Genomic DNA, 18,454 nt, shown 5'->3' with positions numbered 1-18,454 from the left:
TAGTTCGGGGCTTTTTCTGATGGCTTAAATCTTGAAATGTCCGGATCGGTTTTTCAAATTTCTTCTTTGTTTTCTTATTTTGATCCTTGGTTGAAGCATCGAAAGACGTTGGAACGAGCACCAAATCCAAAGGCTCGGGCCGACCCCTACCCTACCTACCAATCTTTTTAGAAAATTCTAGTCATGGATATTTACGGGACGGCAGTCACAGCCGTACAGCAGATTTACCAGGTTACTGTTTTCATCCAAGGCGTTGTTTCTGACATCAAAGCCTTCGAGCAGGACAAGTACAACGTCAAATTAAAACTGGAATTGCAACTGGCCTCATTGCAGTTTTTCCAGCAACGATTTCTGGACCCTCAACATGGCCTGTTACTACCAGGTAACCTTCCGGAAAGGGTGCAAGAAGCAATTAAGCATTTGTTAGAGAAGATGAAAAGTGTACTGGCCGAATATGAAGTCTTGCTGCATCGATATGATCTTTCGGGGGAAGAGAATTCGCTAGGAGGGATGGATGTGATCGAGGAGAAAGAGAAGAAATCCTTTTTCGAAAAAGTGAAGACAAAGACAAAATTGTTGAAACTGAAAGGGTATGATTGGTCTCTCTTTGACAAGGAGAAGATTATTGCGGTAGTCGAGGAATACAAACAATGGGCCGATAGCCTGCGAGACATGATGCAGCATTTTTCGCAGGAAGCTGTGTATTCCTTGTCAGATTCCATGAGCAAAATTAGTCTCAAAGGCACTGGCTTGGAACCTGTCGCTAAAAGACAGAAACTTGCGTCTTTGAAAGCGCCGGATGACTACGAATCTCTCAGCGGCGAACTTGAAGAGAATGGCACATCGACCGGCAGCTTTCAGCTAGCCCTTTGGAAGCACAATAGAGAGGAACAACAAGTAATTGTCGAGTATCATGAATATGACAGCCGCCTCAAGGTTGAAGACCTGGACTCGGAAGAAATTGACGAATTAAAAGCCCCTGTCCGAGATCTAGCCTGGCTATTGCAGAATTCCACGTTCAGTGGAGAAGAGCAGACAGATGATTCAGACCAGCCTATTATATATGCACTTCAATGTCTGGGCTTCGTTGACCAGGCTGAAAATGGGCGCTCGGTCTTTATCTATGAGCTCCCCTTCGCAGCTGGCGATAGCACTGCTGGCTTAATCACACTTCACGAGCTTATAAACAGGGTAGATCCTGCTAGCAAAAGACTGTTAGGGAAGCCGATTTTAGGGGATCGATTTATTATCGCTCACTGCTTAGCACTTACTCTGCTGAATGTCCATGGATCACACTGGATTCACAAGAATGTCTGGAGCAGGGGTATTCTTCTATTTCAACGAAGCAGTGATAACAGCATAAAACCGTTCCGTCCAACGAGCAATGAAGCAGGGGCAGCCGACTCAAAAAGAGGACAGACCCTGGCATTTCTGGGGGACTGGGGATACGCTAGACCGGAGCAGGGTGGCACGGAAATGAAAAGCGACTTTGAAGTCGAACCCAACCTTTACCGACATCCAGAGCGCCAGGGCAAGCCCACACGTCAGTTTAGTAGAAGTCATGATATCTATGCACTGGGCGTGGTTCTGCTGGAAATTGGCCTCTGGAAGACTGTTTCCCAATTCTTTGACAAAGTAATCAAAGATGCACATAAGACTGGACGACTCCCAAAGGCCAAAGACGTCCGTAGTGCGTTTCTCGCCTTGGCTCAGCGAGAGCTTCCGAAGGAGGTGGGAGAGTCATACACATCGGCTGTCGTGGCATGTCTGTCCAGTAAACTCAAAACTGACAGCAACATGGAGCTCTCGCTTGACTTCAAGGAGCGTGTGGTTGATGCTTTGGAAGTTGGTCGAAAACTATAGTTGTTCACTGTGCGTGGTTCAATCGTCCTGTTGACCCTCAGGTATAATGCTCGATTCCCGGCACATAAGATGGTCATCTTGAATGCCTAATGACAGTCGCGTTGATCACCTGTATGCTGCCTTGATGCTTCTGGGTGGTGATGACTCCATTGGCAGTAGCCGGTTCACTACGGGAGCTTGAGCAGAGAAGCCAACAACAAACCACACCAAGTGTGCTCTCAGACATTCAACCCCTGAGACCTGTCACTCTTCAAAGATTTGCTCGTCAGGGAAGTCTAGACCTATCGGAACTAAGAGGGGTATGTGGTAACTAATATCCTTGAGGCTTCAAACTGATCGTTACAGTATCCTGAGCCTAATACGACTTGCCGCCGATCAAAATACCGAGTCCAGAAGCAGAGTATGAGCGCCTCAGGAACTGCTTTGCAACGTTTAGGTACTTCTGGTGACATTAAATCCTCATCTGTACAGACCAGCGGGCCATACGACCATAGTATCTATCCTCACATTTATGAATATCCAGACGGGCGAATGCCACCGAAACCTAGGAATTGGAGTGATATCAAGGAAAGATTAGCACGCCGCCGACGCTCACTTTTCTCCTTCAAAAATCAACGACAATATGCATGGAAAATTCATACGTGCTAACGCCGTGCCTTCAAAGAGAAGCAAGTAACAGAGTCTGTAATTCCTATGATTGAGGGTGACAATACAGATGATAGATGTGTTGCAGGTGGTATCCCGTTTAGAAATCTTGAGCATCTCAGAGATGGAACATTAGTTCCAGGGAACCCTGATCGTTACTATTGGGCACGCCCTGAAATACGCAGTGAGCTTAACAATCAGTTAGTTCCATTCACACAGCACGATCTTCCAGCCGTACCAAATTTCTTCCTGGCAGTGAAAGGTCCTGATGGGTTAGTATCAGTAGCTCAAAGGCAGGCGTGCTATGACGGAGCCTTAGGAGCAAGGGGGATGCACTCACTACAGGAATATAGCAAAGGTGAACCTGAGTTTGATAATAACGCGTATACAATCTCATCAATATACCACAACGGCCAACTTCGAAATTTTACCAGTCATCCTTCGAAATCAGCTTCTCCAGACTGGCCAGAGTATTACATGGACCAGTTAAGGTCCTTTGCCTTAACGGACACTACTGAGGCATTTCGAGAAGGAGCAACTTGGTATCGAAATGCTAGAGACTGGGCAAAAGAACAACGAGACTATGCTATTAGGCAAGCCAATAAGCATGTCGCCCCTCGCATTGAATCGGCGACTGTCAGTTCTAGCTTTAGCACTATTTGTGAAATATAAAGCAATGAGTTCGTTGTTACCGAACAATCCCCTTCAAATGACAAAAAATGCAAATGATACACGTGACGAGTCACGATCGAGATGCTCGAACTCGCCCAAGAAATTTTAGGGACAAGAATAGTCAAGTAACGTCTGAATGAACACACAGATTATCGATTATGAACTATTCACTGTCCACTTCTTTGTAAACTTGTGCTGCGAGCATTTAGCACCTTGGCAGGTTAGCCCTAATGGCTAATTGTTATTACTAGTAGTATTATGCATAACGGTACAGGAGCAAAGTCTTAGTTGAATTTAAACTTCAGATATTGGTTGACACGCTATATACTTAAACACACTAAGTGAGAGGAAACACATATGTATACAAAAGCATCAAAATCAATTATTTCGTCATATGCCTCTCCCTTTTTACCCCCGTCCGCCGTCTTGCAGCTTTCCGGTGAACTGGCTCAGCCATAAACATTCTAGCTCATGACAACCAGCTTACAATTCATAATCCTGTCTACCGAATTTTGGCCGAAAACACCCATGAAAACCTGGGTGTCAAACCAGAGGTCATCCTCCTCCATCGAAACTTTCCCATCGAACTGGACTGGCTCAATAATCCGCGATATCGCTACAAGGTCGAAGATGACAGCATTTTGATTTTTGGATTCCAAGGTTGGCCTAGCGAAAAAACATCAGCTTTACCACTATCCAAGTGATATCATTCCATAGGAGATGACGTTCTATTTTAGTGAAAGTATCGGAATACAACCATATTCATAAGGGTAGACGCATGCGAAGCTACTTTTCCTTTTTCTATTTGTTCGTTCATTTTCTTCCTCGACATTTGATTTCCACATCTCAACGATATGAATTTGGACAAGGCCGTTCGTTTTGGCGTATTGCGCACGCGTACCTCGGGGGCCGGGCTATAATTTCCCGTAGGAATATATATCAATTAAAGGCTTATCAGGAAGCTGCTATTAATCATGGCTTTATCATGATCTTGTTGCCGCTTGTGATTTCGACATCGTTGTCTTTGCCCCTATATAAATATATATATTAACAGTGCCGCAAGGCTAGATAACGCTAGGATAATTTCTTTTATAAAATCCTCTCCCAAACGTTGTTATGGACCTGCATACGATATATGCACAGGAGAAACTTTGATCTACCTAGGTATTCAGAAAGCCTTAGACTTACCCAGGCTACGAGGACAGACTCTTTGGAGAAGCTGGCATGATTTGGTCACAAGAGGGAATGATGTTGACAATATGCATAAACTTTCCATTGCCTATGGCAGGCTGAGTATGGCACTTCCACTTATTACTATCGTACTGTTGGTGTTATCATTTTGGCTTTGGGTGTTGTATAAAGAAGTTCATCAAGCAAAGAATGACATGGCTTGTTCGTGGCGACACCTAGAAATGCAGGCACGCACTGACGCGTGATTGATCACTGGTGGCTTCTAAATCACATGGTAGACTAGAGCTATTCCATCTGAGCCGATCGGGTAAAGTTTATTCCGATATGGAAGTTTGTCAACCTTGCGGAATATTTTGTGGTTATTAATACTTAGTGAAGTTATAGAATGCGTCAGCAAATCAAAACGACCACCATGGAAGCTCCGGCGCACGTGATTGATCCAGATGGAGAGTTTATGATAGTATTGGAAGATGCCAATGCCTCATTTGCAGATTGGGATCATGAACAGGAGAAGGAGGGACAAGGGTAAGCTGTTTCTATGTGAAAAAGAGGCTCTTGTTCTACCTACCGCAGTGAACCCTGAGCGGCTCTTAGAGAAAAGGCCTAAGCAGCAAGCAGAGAAGCGCTTGATATCTATGCAGATATGACAGTTATCAGCGAAACCTCTGTTGTTAGCTTCACCGATATTTAAGAAAACTCTCAATGGCGACTGGAAGAAGAGTGTTTCGCTGTTCGGCAAAAGGGTCGGTCGAGCTCAATGTCTATAATTGGGACCCTGAGACTCACGAGGCAGCTGAATACCATTCATTGCTGGCACAAAAGCCTAACTTGGGACATGAATCTTGAGCTGCTTGCTAGGTTTGCTGTTACAGTCAATTATTATGGATGCAATGGTGCGATAAGATTCTTTGCTTTATACATGGATCAATTCCTTGAATACTAAGTCACGTTGGCCTCTGGGGGATACTCTTGGAATAAGGCGTTATCCTGCAGCTGCTTCAACAACACATGGGCTTGTGGTTTAGTGGTATAATACTCCCTTAGCATGGGAGTGGTCCTGGGTTCGATTCCCAGCAAGTCCATTTTTTTGCAATATTTTCAATTTTACATTGATGTGCTCAAGAAAAGGAGCATCTTCCAAAAAGTTTTTATAATTTTTTCGGCTCTCGGCTACGTTGTCGGGCTGCGGGGCTGCGGGGCCCGGGTTCGCGGCCTAATCCCGAATTGGAACACTAATACACGTGTATATAGCTATTGTTGTTTGAACCTGCTCGATTTACTCAACTAATTGTAATGATATATAGTCGAGGACGAATGACTTATTTGGGCCTTCTAACTCGAATAAAATTGCTCGGCAAGGCGAGATAACTAAAGATCGTTGTTGACCGCTTAGCGCTTACACTTCAACTTTCAACATCCTGAAATTTTAACCCATACAACTGCACCTTAGTTCATCGGAGCGTTTCGACTACAAGAACAAGTTAGTACAAGCTCAATGTTACAATCATGACCATATAGTGAGGTATCACTGAATGTGCGGGGTACATGCGCAAGAGAGAAGAAGTTGTGAGGCATGGCATGCGCGACGGCAGTTTACAATGGTTCAGTTTGAGTATCAATTCGCCGTTGTATTTATTAAAACGGATAGAAAAGTCACAATCAAGGTCTTTTCAAAGTGCGCCGGAGTAGCTCAGGGAACCCAGCGACATGGAAACCATAAGTAGTGAACATCAACTTTGCTCGTTGAATGATTTAATCGGACCAGGTGCGGATACCCAGTCGAAAGTGCCTAATTGCTTCGTCAACCACACATCTCCAGGGCCATTCGCCATCGATGAAGGCCCGGTCTCAAATAACGAGCCACTAAGGAATGTATTGGGGAACCCATAATCAAAGGGGTATGCCTGCTCAACTTGGGCAACCTCATCTGCAGTCAAGGTCACTCTCAGCGCCTCAATACTGCCTTTGAGATGCTCAACCTTTCTCCCACCAACGATGGGAAAGACATATGGCACCTTCTGCATCACATATGCCAGAGCAATATCCAGAAGCCCAACTCCTTTATTATTCGCAATGCCTTCCAGCACGCGTGAAACTTGTTTGTCGTGCTCAGAAAGAGGGACGAAATTGCGGCCCGGGTTGTGCCTTTCGCGCTCCTTGAACCCGGCTTTCGTCTGGAAACGTCCCTGGTTCAGAACGCCATACGGGCACAGAGCCATTCCTTCGTCTCGACACATGGGAATGATGTCGCGCTCGAAATCGCGTAGTGCTGCGTTCCACATGCCCTGGTACACAGAAAACTGGCGCAGCCCGTGATCACGGGCATACTGATTTGCCTTGGCGACAATCCACGCGGGGGTATCGGAGATACCAAGGTAGATGACCTTTCCTGATTTGACCAGGTCATCAAGGCCATGCATCAACTCTGGAATGGATGTTGAATAGTCCCACCAATGAACGTAGAACAGGTCAATGTAGCTTGTCTGCAGCTTCTGCAGAGATTGTTCTAGGCTGACTCTCATAGACTTGGCGCCATTTCCGCCGTAGTTGGACTGGATCTTGTCTTCATGGTGCGTCATGTAAGGTGTCGTGTACTTTGTCGCAAGGACAAGCTGGTCGCGATTCTGGCGGGCGGTCATCCACTCGCCGAGCAGTATCTCGGACTGGCCGTGCTGGTATCCGCTTGCTGTGTCGATGAAGTTTCCGCCTTGCGAGACGAAGTAATCCAGCATTTCCAAAGAGTCTTCTCGTGAGCATTCTCCGTAGCGGGACTGTTGAACGCTGCCAAATGTCATTGTGCCCAGACATAATGGGGAGGCGCGGACTGAGGCAGCAGGTGCGAGCTGGCGATGCCGAAACAACGGAGAGGAGCTGTTGAAAACCATTGTGAGGGTTCTGAAGAATGTGAGAAGGGTATGAGAATTGACATTCTAATTAAGTCGAAGAATTGTCCCTGGAGCGCTTCATATATACTCGCCATTTACATCGAATATACCGGAGATAGGAAATGACGTACCATTAACGTTCTCGTCTCGTCGCTTTCCCCCCCACCCTGGGGAAGCGACGAGACGGGTAACGTATTTCACAGGTCAACGGATCAACCCATAGAACATAGCCATTTCTAACCCTCTACTAGAGACAGCCGGCTGCACAACTATACTTTCACAACTCAATACTGCCGGTTTTATTTTTTTCAGCGCCTTGCTGCCTTATACTAACACATATTAGGCCTAGAGGCATATTTGTAAGCAATAGCCACCTTACAAGGCCTTACAATACCAAAGGTGCACTAATCGAGGTCATCCTAGTGCACCAATATAAGACCTCAGATATGCCTAACTTTGCACCTTGGTTTCTCATCCAAATTGACTTCAATTCTCACCAAAAATGGATAAATTGACTCATCGAGAGGTCCTGCTTCAACTCCTGCTAATATTATTATAGGAAAGCCACCTTCTAAAAGGGGTGCATCCCCAACTCAAATTCTCCATTTAATGTTTAGTTTTTTGTCGGAAACTTCGGTTGGATTACCGTCGAGTATAGCTAGGATAGCTATTAACGGGCGAAGTTAATAGGCTTTTAAGGTCAAAAGGTCGTGAAAGACGAAAGTAATAAGAATAAGGTCTGAATATCCTGATCGATAGAAGATCGATCGTATACTCAAGTTATCTCAGTTAATTCAAGACGATAGAAGAAAACTAAATACATGGTAAATGAGTGTCCTTATATAGTTATCCTCCATCATAGCCATCATAGTCATCCTCATACAATTGACTCTGATGAGTCGCATCATATCCATCATAGCCAGATACTAACATTTGGCTCTGATGGATATTATAGCCCTAATCCTAATTAGTCCTAGCTTCTGCGTGTTTCCGTGAGCCCGTGATCTCCATATGTATACCTCAATATTCATAGCGAGTCGGTCTTCGGATATTCCTTTGTTCCACGCATTAGCGTTTCATATCTATTGGCTGTGACGTTCTGATTCTCTGACATCTTTTCACGTTAGAAAAAAGATAGAGAGTTGAGTTGCTAGTAAAAATATATATTAACTTACTCCTCAGAAATACTCGAGTAAATATTTCCAATCTAGCCTTATTAAAGGGCACTAATTGTAAATAAAAGTTGAGAACCCATATGCCAGAATAAAATGGAAGGTAAAAATGTCTGCCGCGTGCACATAACCCCACCCAGCGAACGAGCTAGGGAGCGCTGCGGTGCCTGAACGTCGAGGTAGAAATTGGCCTAATCAGGACATCACGTGATTGCAGTCCCGTGATTGCCTCAGATTTACTTTCATTCCGGCAGTGCGTCCCCAAAGGGGGCGCCTCCAGTACAACTGTTATATATATGTCCTCAACTTCCTGCCTTCTATAGTTTAGCATGGAAGCCTGAGGCCTCAACGCTAGCGAGACCGCCTACTCAAAAAAGCAATAGTTGTGAAGATTTAGTTGTAGACCCACTTGCGCAAAGGTCTCTACTAGTATATACGCAGCTTGATAGATCTTAAATATTATAGGAACACCTTCGGGTTGAAATCACAATAATTACTAACGTATTTGTTATTTAAATATATTTATATATGAAACTATACATATTGTATATATAATAAGCCTTTTATACATATATTATTGAAAACACGTTAGTTAGTTGATGCCATGAGTGAACTCAGCAAGAGGCAAAATGGAGAGAATCTTTCTAGACTCCAGCGCGTACGTATCTCGAAGCTTCGACAGCAGCAAATCGTATGACCACGTAGACACTCTGGACATGAATATCAAGTCTAGACTTTCAGGATTGTGATCCAATGGCCTCGGGGTGATAGGGCTGACAGTATATCACGGAAAGCCACGCAGCCGATCCGGACATAAGCAAAAGCCCTTGCTGCTGTCTATGGTGACATCATGACTCATTATTCCTTCGCGTAGTGAGCCAAGAAAAGAAGCTTATCCTGGGAGGATAAACGGGGTTTGGGATTAAGAGGCCTCCGTATTTCCGTTTTCAGCTATGCACAAAAATCGGAAGGTAGCAGCTCCGTCGTGTCCACGGAGTGTCCAGGGAAACTTGGTGAGGGAGAGACTATCGGACGAAAATTTTTGAAGCGGTCCGGTCCGCGGACCTCGGTGCTCTACTCTAGATTAGGTTTAGCGTGACAGGAAACGAGTGCGAGCCAATAAAGAGCGCCGCTGGACAGCTCATCAAGACACCGCAGTCGTAGATTTGAGAGCCCGAACCACCGAACTCCGATATACCGTGTTACACCAGTCGGGTTGTATGGTCTGCAGGATACACTACACTACAGTATGTAGTTATCTACCACGGAGTATATTCGTCACTGTGTGCGATTTGCACTTTGCACTTTGCTTCTCAGCAAGAGGAGCGCAATTGGCAAACCACTGAAGTCGCCAAGCCAATGTTATCTGATCATAGTGAAACCCGAGGGGGAGAAAAAAGCAAAAAGAGGAAAAAAAAAAACATAAATCTGTGGGGACCTTCTTGCCCAGCTTTGTAAGGCTGCCCGTAACTCCGTGTTCCGTCCAGCGGATGCGATTGGGCGACGGGACTATGAGTCAGCTCAGCCTCAAGCCCTTGACAAACTAACTATCGTCAGGCAGCATAAATTTTTAAATTTCTAGCGAGACAAATTGAGTTGCCCTGGGACATAGCGGACGAGGCTGAGCGCGTTTCATCAGTCTGTTTCAACTCTCAGCAATGCCCGTTCGCATTCCTAGCCGGATGTGGTCAAGCCTAGCTCCTCGTTTACTCGTTTAGGCAAGCTTTACGAAGATTTTAGATTTTTACAGCAATTTTTAGCATTTTTTAGTTTGGTACACATCAGGCACCCTCGTTTACTCGTTTAGGCAAGCTTTACGAAGATTTTAGATTTTTACAGCAATTTTTAGCATTTTTTAGTTTGGTACACATCAGGCACCCTCGTTCAGATAGTCAGAGTGATCGCTCTGATTAGCTAGTCAGGCAGGATTGACTGGTTGCTGAGGCAGCTAGATTAATTGTGCCGTCGCTTGGCGCGATTTGCGTTGCAGTGTTTGCATTGAATGCATTGGATGCAATGATTGCAATGATTGCATGTTTGCAAGAATATATGATTCATGAAAGTAAGCGATTAATAACTGTATAGAGAGGGTAACCCGTTAACTACCTATACAGCGTGATTAATAATGGCAGGCAGGCAGTCAGTCATGATGAGTAACCGGAAGTGATTGCTAAGCGGAGCAGTCAAATCTGGGGTTGGCCAAGACTGGCGGGCCGTGGAAAACGATCGAAAGGGCTGCTGCACGGCCAGGAGCGGTGAGTAACTAGTAACTAGATGCTCGAAGTTGGCAATGATTGCGAGTCAAAACCACCTAGTTAACTAGTAACTACGTAGTCCACTAAGTTCGTCCAGGATAAGGAAGGATGGATGGACGAGTCGCAGACTAGGAGTAGATCGAATTGCATCCACGGAGTTAACTAGTAAGAGAGAGAAAGATTAGTCACGGGAAAAGATTTTCGGGTGGGGCGCGCGGTCGGCCGTAAGCTTCAACCGTCCGCCTGGCTCGGATGCCGGATTAAAAATCTGGATTTAGGACTTTGGCTCATTCCACCGGTGCATAAAGACCTAGCTCCCTGCCCGCGCGACACTTCTGAAATCACAGTCCAGACAACAAGGCAAAGGAAAAGGAAAAAAAGGGTCTAAGCCGGCCACCTCACCAAGCACCCCCCCAGCAAAGCAGCCAGTCAGCCAATCAGCCGCGTTCCTGCCCACGTTCCCCTCCTCACCGCTCTCCCTCGCAGCGGAAAAAGCAAACACAAAAGACCAGACTGAGTCACTCGGCGCTGCCTAGCCGACCGACACTATACACACACATATATATATATATAATTATCTATATATATACGGTGTCTCATCCTCCGCCTACTGAAATGGCTCTCACATTTGCCTCCCCAGTTTCTTCTCCCCTGTCCAAAAAGAAAATGAGCATCACCCAGACTTACTACCTCGCGCACACCGCCCGGAGCAAGCTCTCCAAGGAGGCTGCCCGAGCGGACCATGATCTGCGCCTGCTCGTTGGCCACGCCAACCTGCTGGATTCGTTGATGCTGGACCTGGCCAATGCGGAGAAGGAACAAGAACAATGGTTCAACAACACCGTCCGCAATGCCACCAAGAAAGCCCAACCTTCACATATCCGATGGGCAGACACAATCGAAGAGGAGTCCATGGAGGACTACTCCGATGATGACTCCGACGTCAGCGATGACGATTACTCGGATTACGATGAAGACGAAGAAGAATTCGAAGACCTCACTTTCCAAGCCATTACTGCCAGTCCGGTGCGCCGAGCACCGTCTCCACCAGCCCTACTCTCTGCGGAGCACGATTCCGAGGAAGACGAAGACGAGCAGGAGGAAGAAGAGGAAGAGGAAGAAGCTGCTCGCCTCACATTAACACGCTCACCATCCCGACAACAATCTCCTCCCGAGTTACTCGAGGATCTGTCATCGGATGACGATGAAGACTCGATGCCACCATCACCCGAAGCGTTGGTCATGGACACATTTACCTCGTCACAACAACAACAACAACAACAGCAGGAACACCCTGCCAAGCGGGCCGACCTGCTTACAGACTCAGAAACGCAACCGATGTTTGAAGAGCATGGATTTATCCACCAAGGCACGATGATTCCTGCCTTCTAAAAAAACCAACACAAAAGTTACCGCTCTATTTACCATCATCGATTGATTATGTTATGAATATACCCATGGCGACGTTCTGATCTGCGAGCATTTGTCTGGCGCAATTTGGTTTCTTTTTTGTTTTTGTTTTCGGAATTGGAAAGCGATACACTAGCATTGCATTGGTTGGGATTGATTGATGATAAGCATTGCACTCATGTATCGTTTAGGATATGATCACTACTCATGTTATTTATTTAATGACTCTCTTCTCACTACTATACATCTCTTCGATCTCCCTCGCACAGTATCAATGAATGATCTGGCTGAAGGTCGAGACGGCTTTTACCTTAGGTTAGGAATTCGAATCAAACTTGATTCCCCAAAATTGGCTGCCAACGTAATTACCACGTATAGTTTTTTTTATTTTTTCTTTCCGAGTAGATCCCGCCGCCTAACGCTAACCGAGACAGGCAATAGTACGAGTCAAATCTCAATGGGCTATTGCGGATCGGCAGTGCGGCACCGTACGCCACCCAAAACTTGCATCTAGATCGCTGAAGACAAAAATATATTGCGAGCTAAGTCCGTGCCGACTCCATACCTAACCGACGATATGCAATGCAATGTGTCCTCGTGACTCAGAAAGTTTATGGTTGAGGTAATACTAACTAGACAGAAATATGACTGATCCACATGGGAGCTTTTTTTTTTCTCCCTTTCCTTCCCTTACCGTACTACGTACCTAGGTAAGTACTCGGAACATGAGCGAATTTTGCACGGATTCCAGCGGACTGACATAACATCCGCGGGCTTCCTGGAGGTTCCCAAGCTACTATGTATGTATGTATCACTCATGTAGCGTCGGAGGTTAGGAAGGTACCGAGATTGCTTGTGCTGCGGATCGACGCAGGGCATGTAACGAAGTAGAATCACGTGCGCGTTAAACTACGCGCTCCGTTCTTCGGATGAAAGTAATCCTTGCAGTTTGGTCAGCTGATCCAAGCAAGGGGTCGTCAAGCGGGGCCTTGCAGATTCCGCTGGTCGCTGGTCGGCCTTTCGGGCAGTCGGCAGGTCCAGTGACCATTATCGATAAGATGATAAGATAGAGATAAGCTTAATTTATTGTCATCTAAATTTAGTCTAAATGTATTTCCAATTCTAAGCAACACCGCAACTCATTAAAAACAACAATACATGCCATATCTCCCACTCCATAAATCAATCCGACGGTCACTCCAGAAACAATAGCACAGTAAATGTCAACAAATGAACCCACAGCTTCCAAAATTGCAAGAAAGTTACTCTCCCTCTTCCTCTGCCTTTGCACCTCTTCTTTCACTTTCTCGTTCCAATCCTCGTGTGGTTACTCATTCTGCTTCTCATTGGGCTTCGACTGTGCTTCCTTATCTTTCTTCTTCTTCTCCATCCTCCCCAAAGTGAAAATCAAGCACATCTTGAACCATGTGCACAAATTCCGCTCGAGCATCAATAACGATCGTCATTGGGTCGCCTGGTGCTATTGTTTCCCAGATTCTGAAAACATCCGTCCGAGGTAGTGCGTGCTCGCTCGCTTGTCTCCGAACAAGATTGATCAGGTCACTGAGAATTAGTAGTCGTGTGATGGTAAGACGACGACTGACGACATTGTTCCATAGTCTTTCTTCCTCTTCATCATCGTTGTCGTCGTCGTAGTGATCTTCATCATCGCTGCTGAGGTAGTCGTGGATTACGTAGTTCGTGGCACCAATTTCGTCAATGATGCTTTGTTTCACTCCGGCGTCGGCCTCTTCGGTGCCTTCAATACCATGTGTATGATGCCGTACAGAGACCTGGAGCCTCCGATTCTGCATTGCCCTGTGGCTGACAAGAGTTCTGCTCCAGTGGGCATCGTGGCTCTCCGCTCTTCTGCTGCCGTTTTCCATGGCAACTTTTCTTGTCTGCTGTGCTTGCTGGCAACGAGACAAGCCTCTGGTGGTGCTCAAATGGTATGATGATAGAGAAAGAAGTAAATCAGAAGGGAAACATTTAGGAGACCGGAATAGTGATGCAAAAGATCATCAGAATTGGCAGGATGAGTAGGTATCTATATAGTGATGGAGATGGGATGGCAGGTAGAGCACACAGGCTGCCATCTTTGTTTGAACTTTGGAGAAATTCAGAGATGCCAGATTCCACGTTGACATCTCATAGTAACAATGTCAGCCTTTGTTTACTGTTTATCCTTTGCTCAACCTTTGATATCCTCATACAAAGTGTGCCATCTGAATGGATAATAGCATTATCTATCTAATACAAGAGAAACGTCGGATGTTGTTGTTGTCATAATCCCTAATTTCTTATTACATGCTTCTTTATTCGAAGCACAAAGCTTGAAATTCTTTTTATCACTTATTGCCCTGATAAGTGCCTCAAATAATCGTATTGTCTATTTATTGGAAGAAAACACACTAAATGCAGTAAGCAAAGAATAACACAAAAGAATATAACAATAAAATTAGCAATATCATCCACAGCTCTGGATCTTCATGAGTATGTAACATTGTATTTCTCTATAGTCACGTGACTGGAATCCTCCAATTGGCTAGATCGATAGGAACAAAATAGCTTCTTCGGCCCGGCACAGCACCGAAGAAGCTCAACAATCTACCCAAGCTTCAACAGATTTGCTGCTATGAATAAAGCATTTTCCTCATAATTGAAACAACAAATTAAGAACGAGGAACGAAACATTACTTGTTCCACACTTCCACACACAATGCCTGTCTTTGAGACCTCCACGACGACGAGCATGAAATCGCCATCACCACCGATCTCACCCCGCCTACTCTCCTACTTATTCACCTCGCTATCCTCACACTCCCCAATTCACACACCTGACATTGCGCCGCTATTACCAAACTCACCACCACGTAAATGGTATCTCCGACGCATTCTCCGCAGCGACAACCCCACAGAAATCAACGGCGAACTCACCGGGATCGCGACTTTTCATCCTCTGATTAACAATCACAATAATAGTAATATCGATAATGACAGGAAGCACAAACACAGAGAAATGGTTTACAGGGAAGAGGGCGAAATGCCGAGTACCGTACCAGGCATGGCGGGCCTGAAGTGGACTAAGAAATATATCTGGCGATTGAACAATAGCAGCAACGACGCCTTGAACACATCAGAAGACGCAAAAGAAACAGATGAAAACCTTGAGCTCAGCGCTGGTGCTGGCGGAATCAGTATCTGGTTCGTCAAAATCAAATCTGGCCGTGAGCGAAACAAGGAAGATCAAGAGACACAAGAAGAGGCAGATTATCTCTTCCACAAATTTGATTTTGGTCAGCAACAAGGCAATAATGACACCGTCACCGTCACCGATGAGAAGACGGGAACCCTTTCCTTACAACCGCCCACACCCCCGCTATTAGCATCGTCTTCGACTCTGGCACAGGCATACCCGGAGACCGAAGTGATACATGCGCGAGGAGACCATCTTTGTGTAAAGGATATGTACTACACAGCATACTCGTTCAGAATAGTGCCAGAAACGGGCGAGGTGCTGAGCTGGGCTAGTAGACATGTCGTCAAGGGGCCGAAAAAGAATCAGGATATTGTCAATTTGTATTCAATTGAAGGGTAAAGTTGAGTCAGTTGGAGAGATGTCTATCTAAATTCGTTTCGGATTATCCGCCTACAAACTATGAGTTCTTCCTTCGTCTATATGCTACGGTTCTATACGATGAGATACCCTTTGAATGGTCACTGGAATCTATATGGTAGAGCATCTGAAGCAAATCAGTACGCATGCATTCATCTACCTATATCCTATTTCTACAGGCCCCAGAAGACTGATGCAGTTAATCAGACATCTCAACCTCGCCTTATCATCCTGCGCTGATATATCCCAGACTAGACCTATGTAGTATAGATGAAGCCCGGCTGCATGTCTCCCAAGTCTTTGATCTCGCTTGGACTCAAGCCCTCTACGAGGTAATCACGCTCACCCCGTCGCCGCTTGTTGTTCTCTCTTCGCAGGAGGATAGTTTGCAAGACCGATCCGCAGAGTAGGAAGATGACAAGATAGGAGAGAACAGTCCCATGTCCAGGGTAGTTAATGGGCGCGTCTTGTCCACGATATATGTTCGAGGAAACGATACCGTTGAGGTTTCCCCAGCCAATCATTATCCCGAGCGTAACGCCGCGTTTGTAGACACCTGTACAACGTTAGCAAGTTTCAAGGAGATGCGAAACTTACACTCACCTTCCACATTGTTGCTCGTCCAGGATATAGTGTTGGAGATGCAGGGATAAATGCCCATGGCACCAAGGAATGTACCCGCATAGCGAGTGCCGGCAGTTTTAGCACCAAGAAGCATTGAGAAACCGATTGCGCCGAGTAATGAGACAATGATGTTACAGAGACCCCGTGCTCGTGTGCGATCAGCGATGTAACCAATTGCTACCGTTAGAATTGCTGCAACCGCATAGGGCGGGACACTGAGAAGCTGGGCTTTGATTGAGGAATAGCCCTGTTTATACAGGTAAGCAGAAATTTTAAAATCCTCCATGGATGTAAAACTAACCAATTCACTGATGATAGTGGGGAGAAACAACGAAAATGCATATAAGGGCCCATCGGCACCCATGTAAATAATAGCACCTAGATATGTTTTCCAGTCTTTCAGGCTAGCCCATATATAGGATCTCTTCCACGTTTCGTGCTCTCCACTTGCTTGCTGGTCAAGTACCAATCGTCTGAGAACCCGCTTACGGTCAAGCTCTGAGAGGAAAGTGGCATTGTCCGGAAAGTCAACGACAAGCCAGAATGACAGAACTCCTAGTATAATTGTTGCCAGGCCCTCTAGTATAAATATCCATGACCAGCCAGCCTTGCCGCCCACGTTGTTCATCTTTGAGATCGCTGCAGCCAAGAGGCCACCGAATGACCCAGCGAGGGCTGCAGCAGAGAAAAATATAGCCATGCGTACGCCGAATTCAGATCGTTTATACCAACACGAGAGATAGTAACTCACGCCGGGGAAAAGGCCCGCTTCAGCAAGACCAAGGAACCAGCGTGCTGCCATAAGCCCGGAGAAATTATGGACAAGCCCCATCGTGGTCATACATATGCCCTAGAACATTCAGTCTAAATGTACACATCACTTGCGCAGGTGCACATAGCATATTAACCTACCCAAAGGATGATGATAGCCGAAATGAAAATGCTCGGTTTGGTACGCTTCAACAACACATTCGTTAAAGGCTCGAATATAGAGTAGGAGACAAAGAATATAGTGAGGGTAGCGTTGTATTGGTTATTGGTCATATCCAAGGCTTTCTGCAGGCCCTCGATCTTCGCATTCCCCACGTTTGTGCGATCTAAAAACGCAGCAAGGTACAGCAAAGAGAGCCATGGAATCAATCGCAGATAGATCTTGTTTCCATAGCAATTTGCGATCCTATAATAAGTACAGTGAGCTAGAATCCGATGTGAGACACTCAAGAGGCCTATGTCTGCTAATCATACAATGCTTGCTTTCTCCTCTTCGGAAAGCCCTTCATCAGGGTCCTCGACCAGTGAAGCATGAACGTGTAAAGGCTTTTCCAAATACCCTTCTTCTTCTTCCATTGTGAACAAGAGTAATTTCGTGAAAACGGACTGTTTTCGAGATACTGAGCCGGTATTGACGCTGGAAAAGAAATGAGGATGAAGGAGATTCTTTCTCCCTTTTATCTCTCGCTCGAACAGAAGACCGCCAAGCTTCTTTCCTGTCCTAAACGAATCATGACGAGATCAGCAGCCTTCATTTCATACGAAATTCCTGGGACTCTGCGGAGTTTTGCCTACCCACAGGCAGCGATCCGTGAGCTTTGGTAGTTTGGGTCGTGCTCCTATCCCTTCCCCGCATCCTTTCTTCCGACCGGAGCACGTTACTCAATGCGGTCGGTATTTGAAGTGTCAAAGCCATGAAAATGCGGAGAGAATATTAAGCTTGACTTGTCAACCAATAGTACACAGCAGAGAGCGAGTCCAAGGCCACTAACCGGGGGCCCTGTCCACAATCTCCACCGCCATGCTAGATCCCAGATGGACTCTGTTCGTCATTCGTCTACTTGACTTGATCATCCTATCGTCTGCCAGCGTCGGTATCATTAGAGCGTTTGAAAATAACGGCTCTGATGTGAATTACGGTGATGGATGCATGATGCCATTTGCATACGCGGAACGAGGTCGTAGTCAGGGTTTCTGTGAGGATATCATCACTGTGAAGAAAAAAATCATTCGCCTGACGATAGACTCTCACACGGACAACAGAAACAGGATGTGACCTCCTCAAAGAGTCTGTATACCGTAGTCCTTCTTGCAGTGTTACTAGGAAAGAAGGATTTCACCCCAGTAATA

At 45.8% G+C, this 18,454-nt stretch overlaps 6 protein-coding genes across 6 annotated transcripts, besides 3 other annotated features; 3 read left to right on the top strand and 3 right to left on the bottom strand.

Annotated features, from left to right (window-relative positions):
* Positions 1-183: 183 nt before the first annotated feature.
* Positions 184-1,863, top strand: UA08_02449 (hypothetical protein; the record flags this gene model as incomplete). The annotated part of the gene is made up of 1 exon (XM_020264492.1): positions 184-1,863. The coding sequence occupies one exon, from the start codon at positions 184-186 to the stop codon at positions 1,861-1,863; it is 1,680 nt and encodes a 559-aa protein (XP_020121846.1).
* Positions 1,864-6,101: 4,238 nt separating this feature from the next.
* UA08_02448 (Norsolorinic acid reductase B) lies at positions 6,102-7,256 on the bottom strand (the record flags this gene model as incomplete). The annotated part of the gene is made up of 1 exon (XM_020264491.1): positions 6,102-7,256. One exon carries the CDS (start codon positions 7,254-7,256, stop codon positions 6,102-6,104), a length of 1,155 nt encoding a protein of 384 aa, XP_020121841.1.
* A 622-nt stretch (positions 7,257-7,878) lies between these two features.
* Positions 7,879-8,223: a repeat region (Identified by RepeatMasker using a combination of RepBase library and repeat library created with RepeatScout).
* A 78-nt stretch (positions 8,224-8,301) lies between these two features.
* Positions 8,302-8,370: a repeat region (Identified by RepeatMasker using a combination of RepBase library and repeat library created with RepeatScout).
* A 482-nt stretch (positions 8,371-8,852) lies between these two features.
* Positions 8,853-9,010: a repeat region (Identified by RepeatMasker using a combination of RepBase library and repeat library created with RepeatScout).
* Positions 9,011-11,298: 2,288 nt separating this feature from the next.
* Positions 11,299-12,075, top strand: UA08_02447 (hypothetical protein; the record flags this gene model as incomplete). Its single annotated transcript, XM_020264490.1, has 1 exon — positions 11,299-12,075. The coding sequence occupies one exon, from the start codon at positions 11,299-11,301 to the stop codon at positions 12,073-12,075; it is 777 nt and encodes a 258-aa protein (XP_020121842.1).
* A 1,385-nt stretch (positions 12,076-13,460) lies between these two features.
* UA08_02446 (hypothetical protein) lies at positions 13,461-13,979 on the bottom strand (the record flags this gene model as incomplete). Its single annotated transcript, XM_020264489.1, has 1 exon — positions 13,461-13,979. The coding sequence occupies one exon, from the start codon at positions 13,977-13,979 to the stop codon at positions 13,461-13,463; it is 519 nt and encodes a 172-aa protein (XP_020121843.1).
* An 833-nt stretch (positions 13,980-14,812) lies between these two features.
* On the top strand, positions 14,813-15,691 carry UA08_02445 (hypothetical protein; the record flags this gene model as incomplete). The annotated part of the gene is made up of 1 exon (XM_020264488.1): positions 14,813-15,691. One exon carries the CDS (start codon positions 14,813-14,815, stop codon positions 15,689-15,691), a length of 879 nt encoding a protein of 292 aa, XP_020121844.1.
* A 275-nt stretch (positions 15,692-15,966) lies between these two features.
* Positions 15,967-17,680, bottom strand: UA08_02444 (hypothetical protein; the record flags this gene model as incomplete). Its single annotated transcript, XM_020264487.1, has 6 exons — positions 15,967-16,265; positions 16,307-16,580; positions 16,635-16,711; positions 16,823-17,183; positions 17,246-17,485; positions 17,579-17,680. The coding sequence occupies 6 exons, from the start codon at positions 17,678-17,680 to the stop codon at positions 15,967-15,969; spliced, it is 1,353 nt and encodes a 450-aa protein (XP_020121837.1).
* Between the last annotated feature and the right edge of the window lie 774 nt (positions 17,681-18,454).

This window comes from Talaromyces atroroseus (assembly GCF_001907595.1).
Source record: "Talaromyces atroroseus strain IBT 11181 chromosome Unknown scaffold_2, whole genome shotgun sequence".
Lineage (NCBI taxonomy): Eukaryota > Fungi > Ascomycota > Eurotiomycetes > Eurotiales > Trichocomaceae > Talaromyces > Talaromyces atroroseus.
Note: the sequence above shows the minus strand (reverse complement) of the source record. Positions and strands in the feature narration are given on the sequence as shown.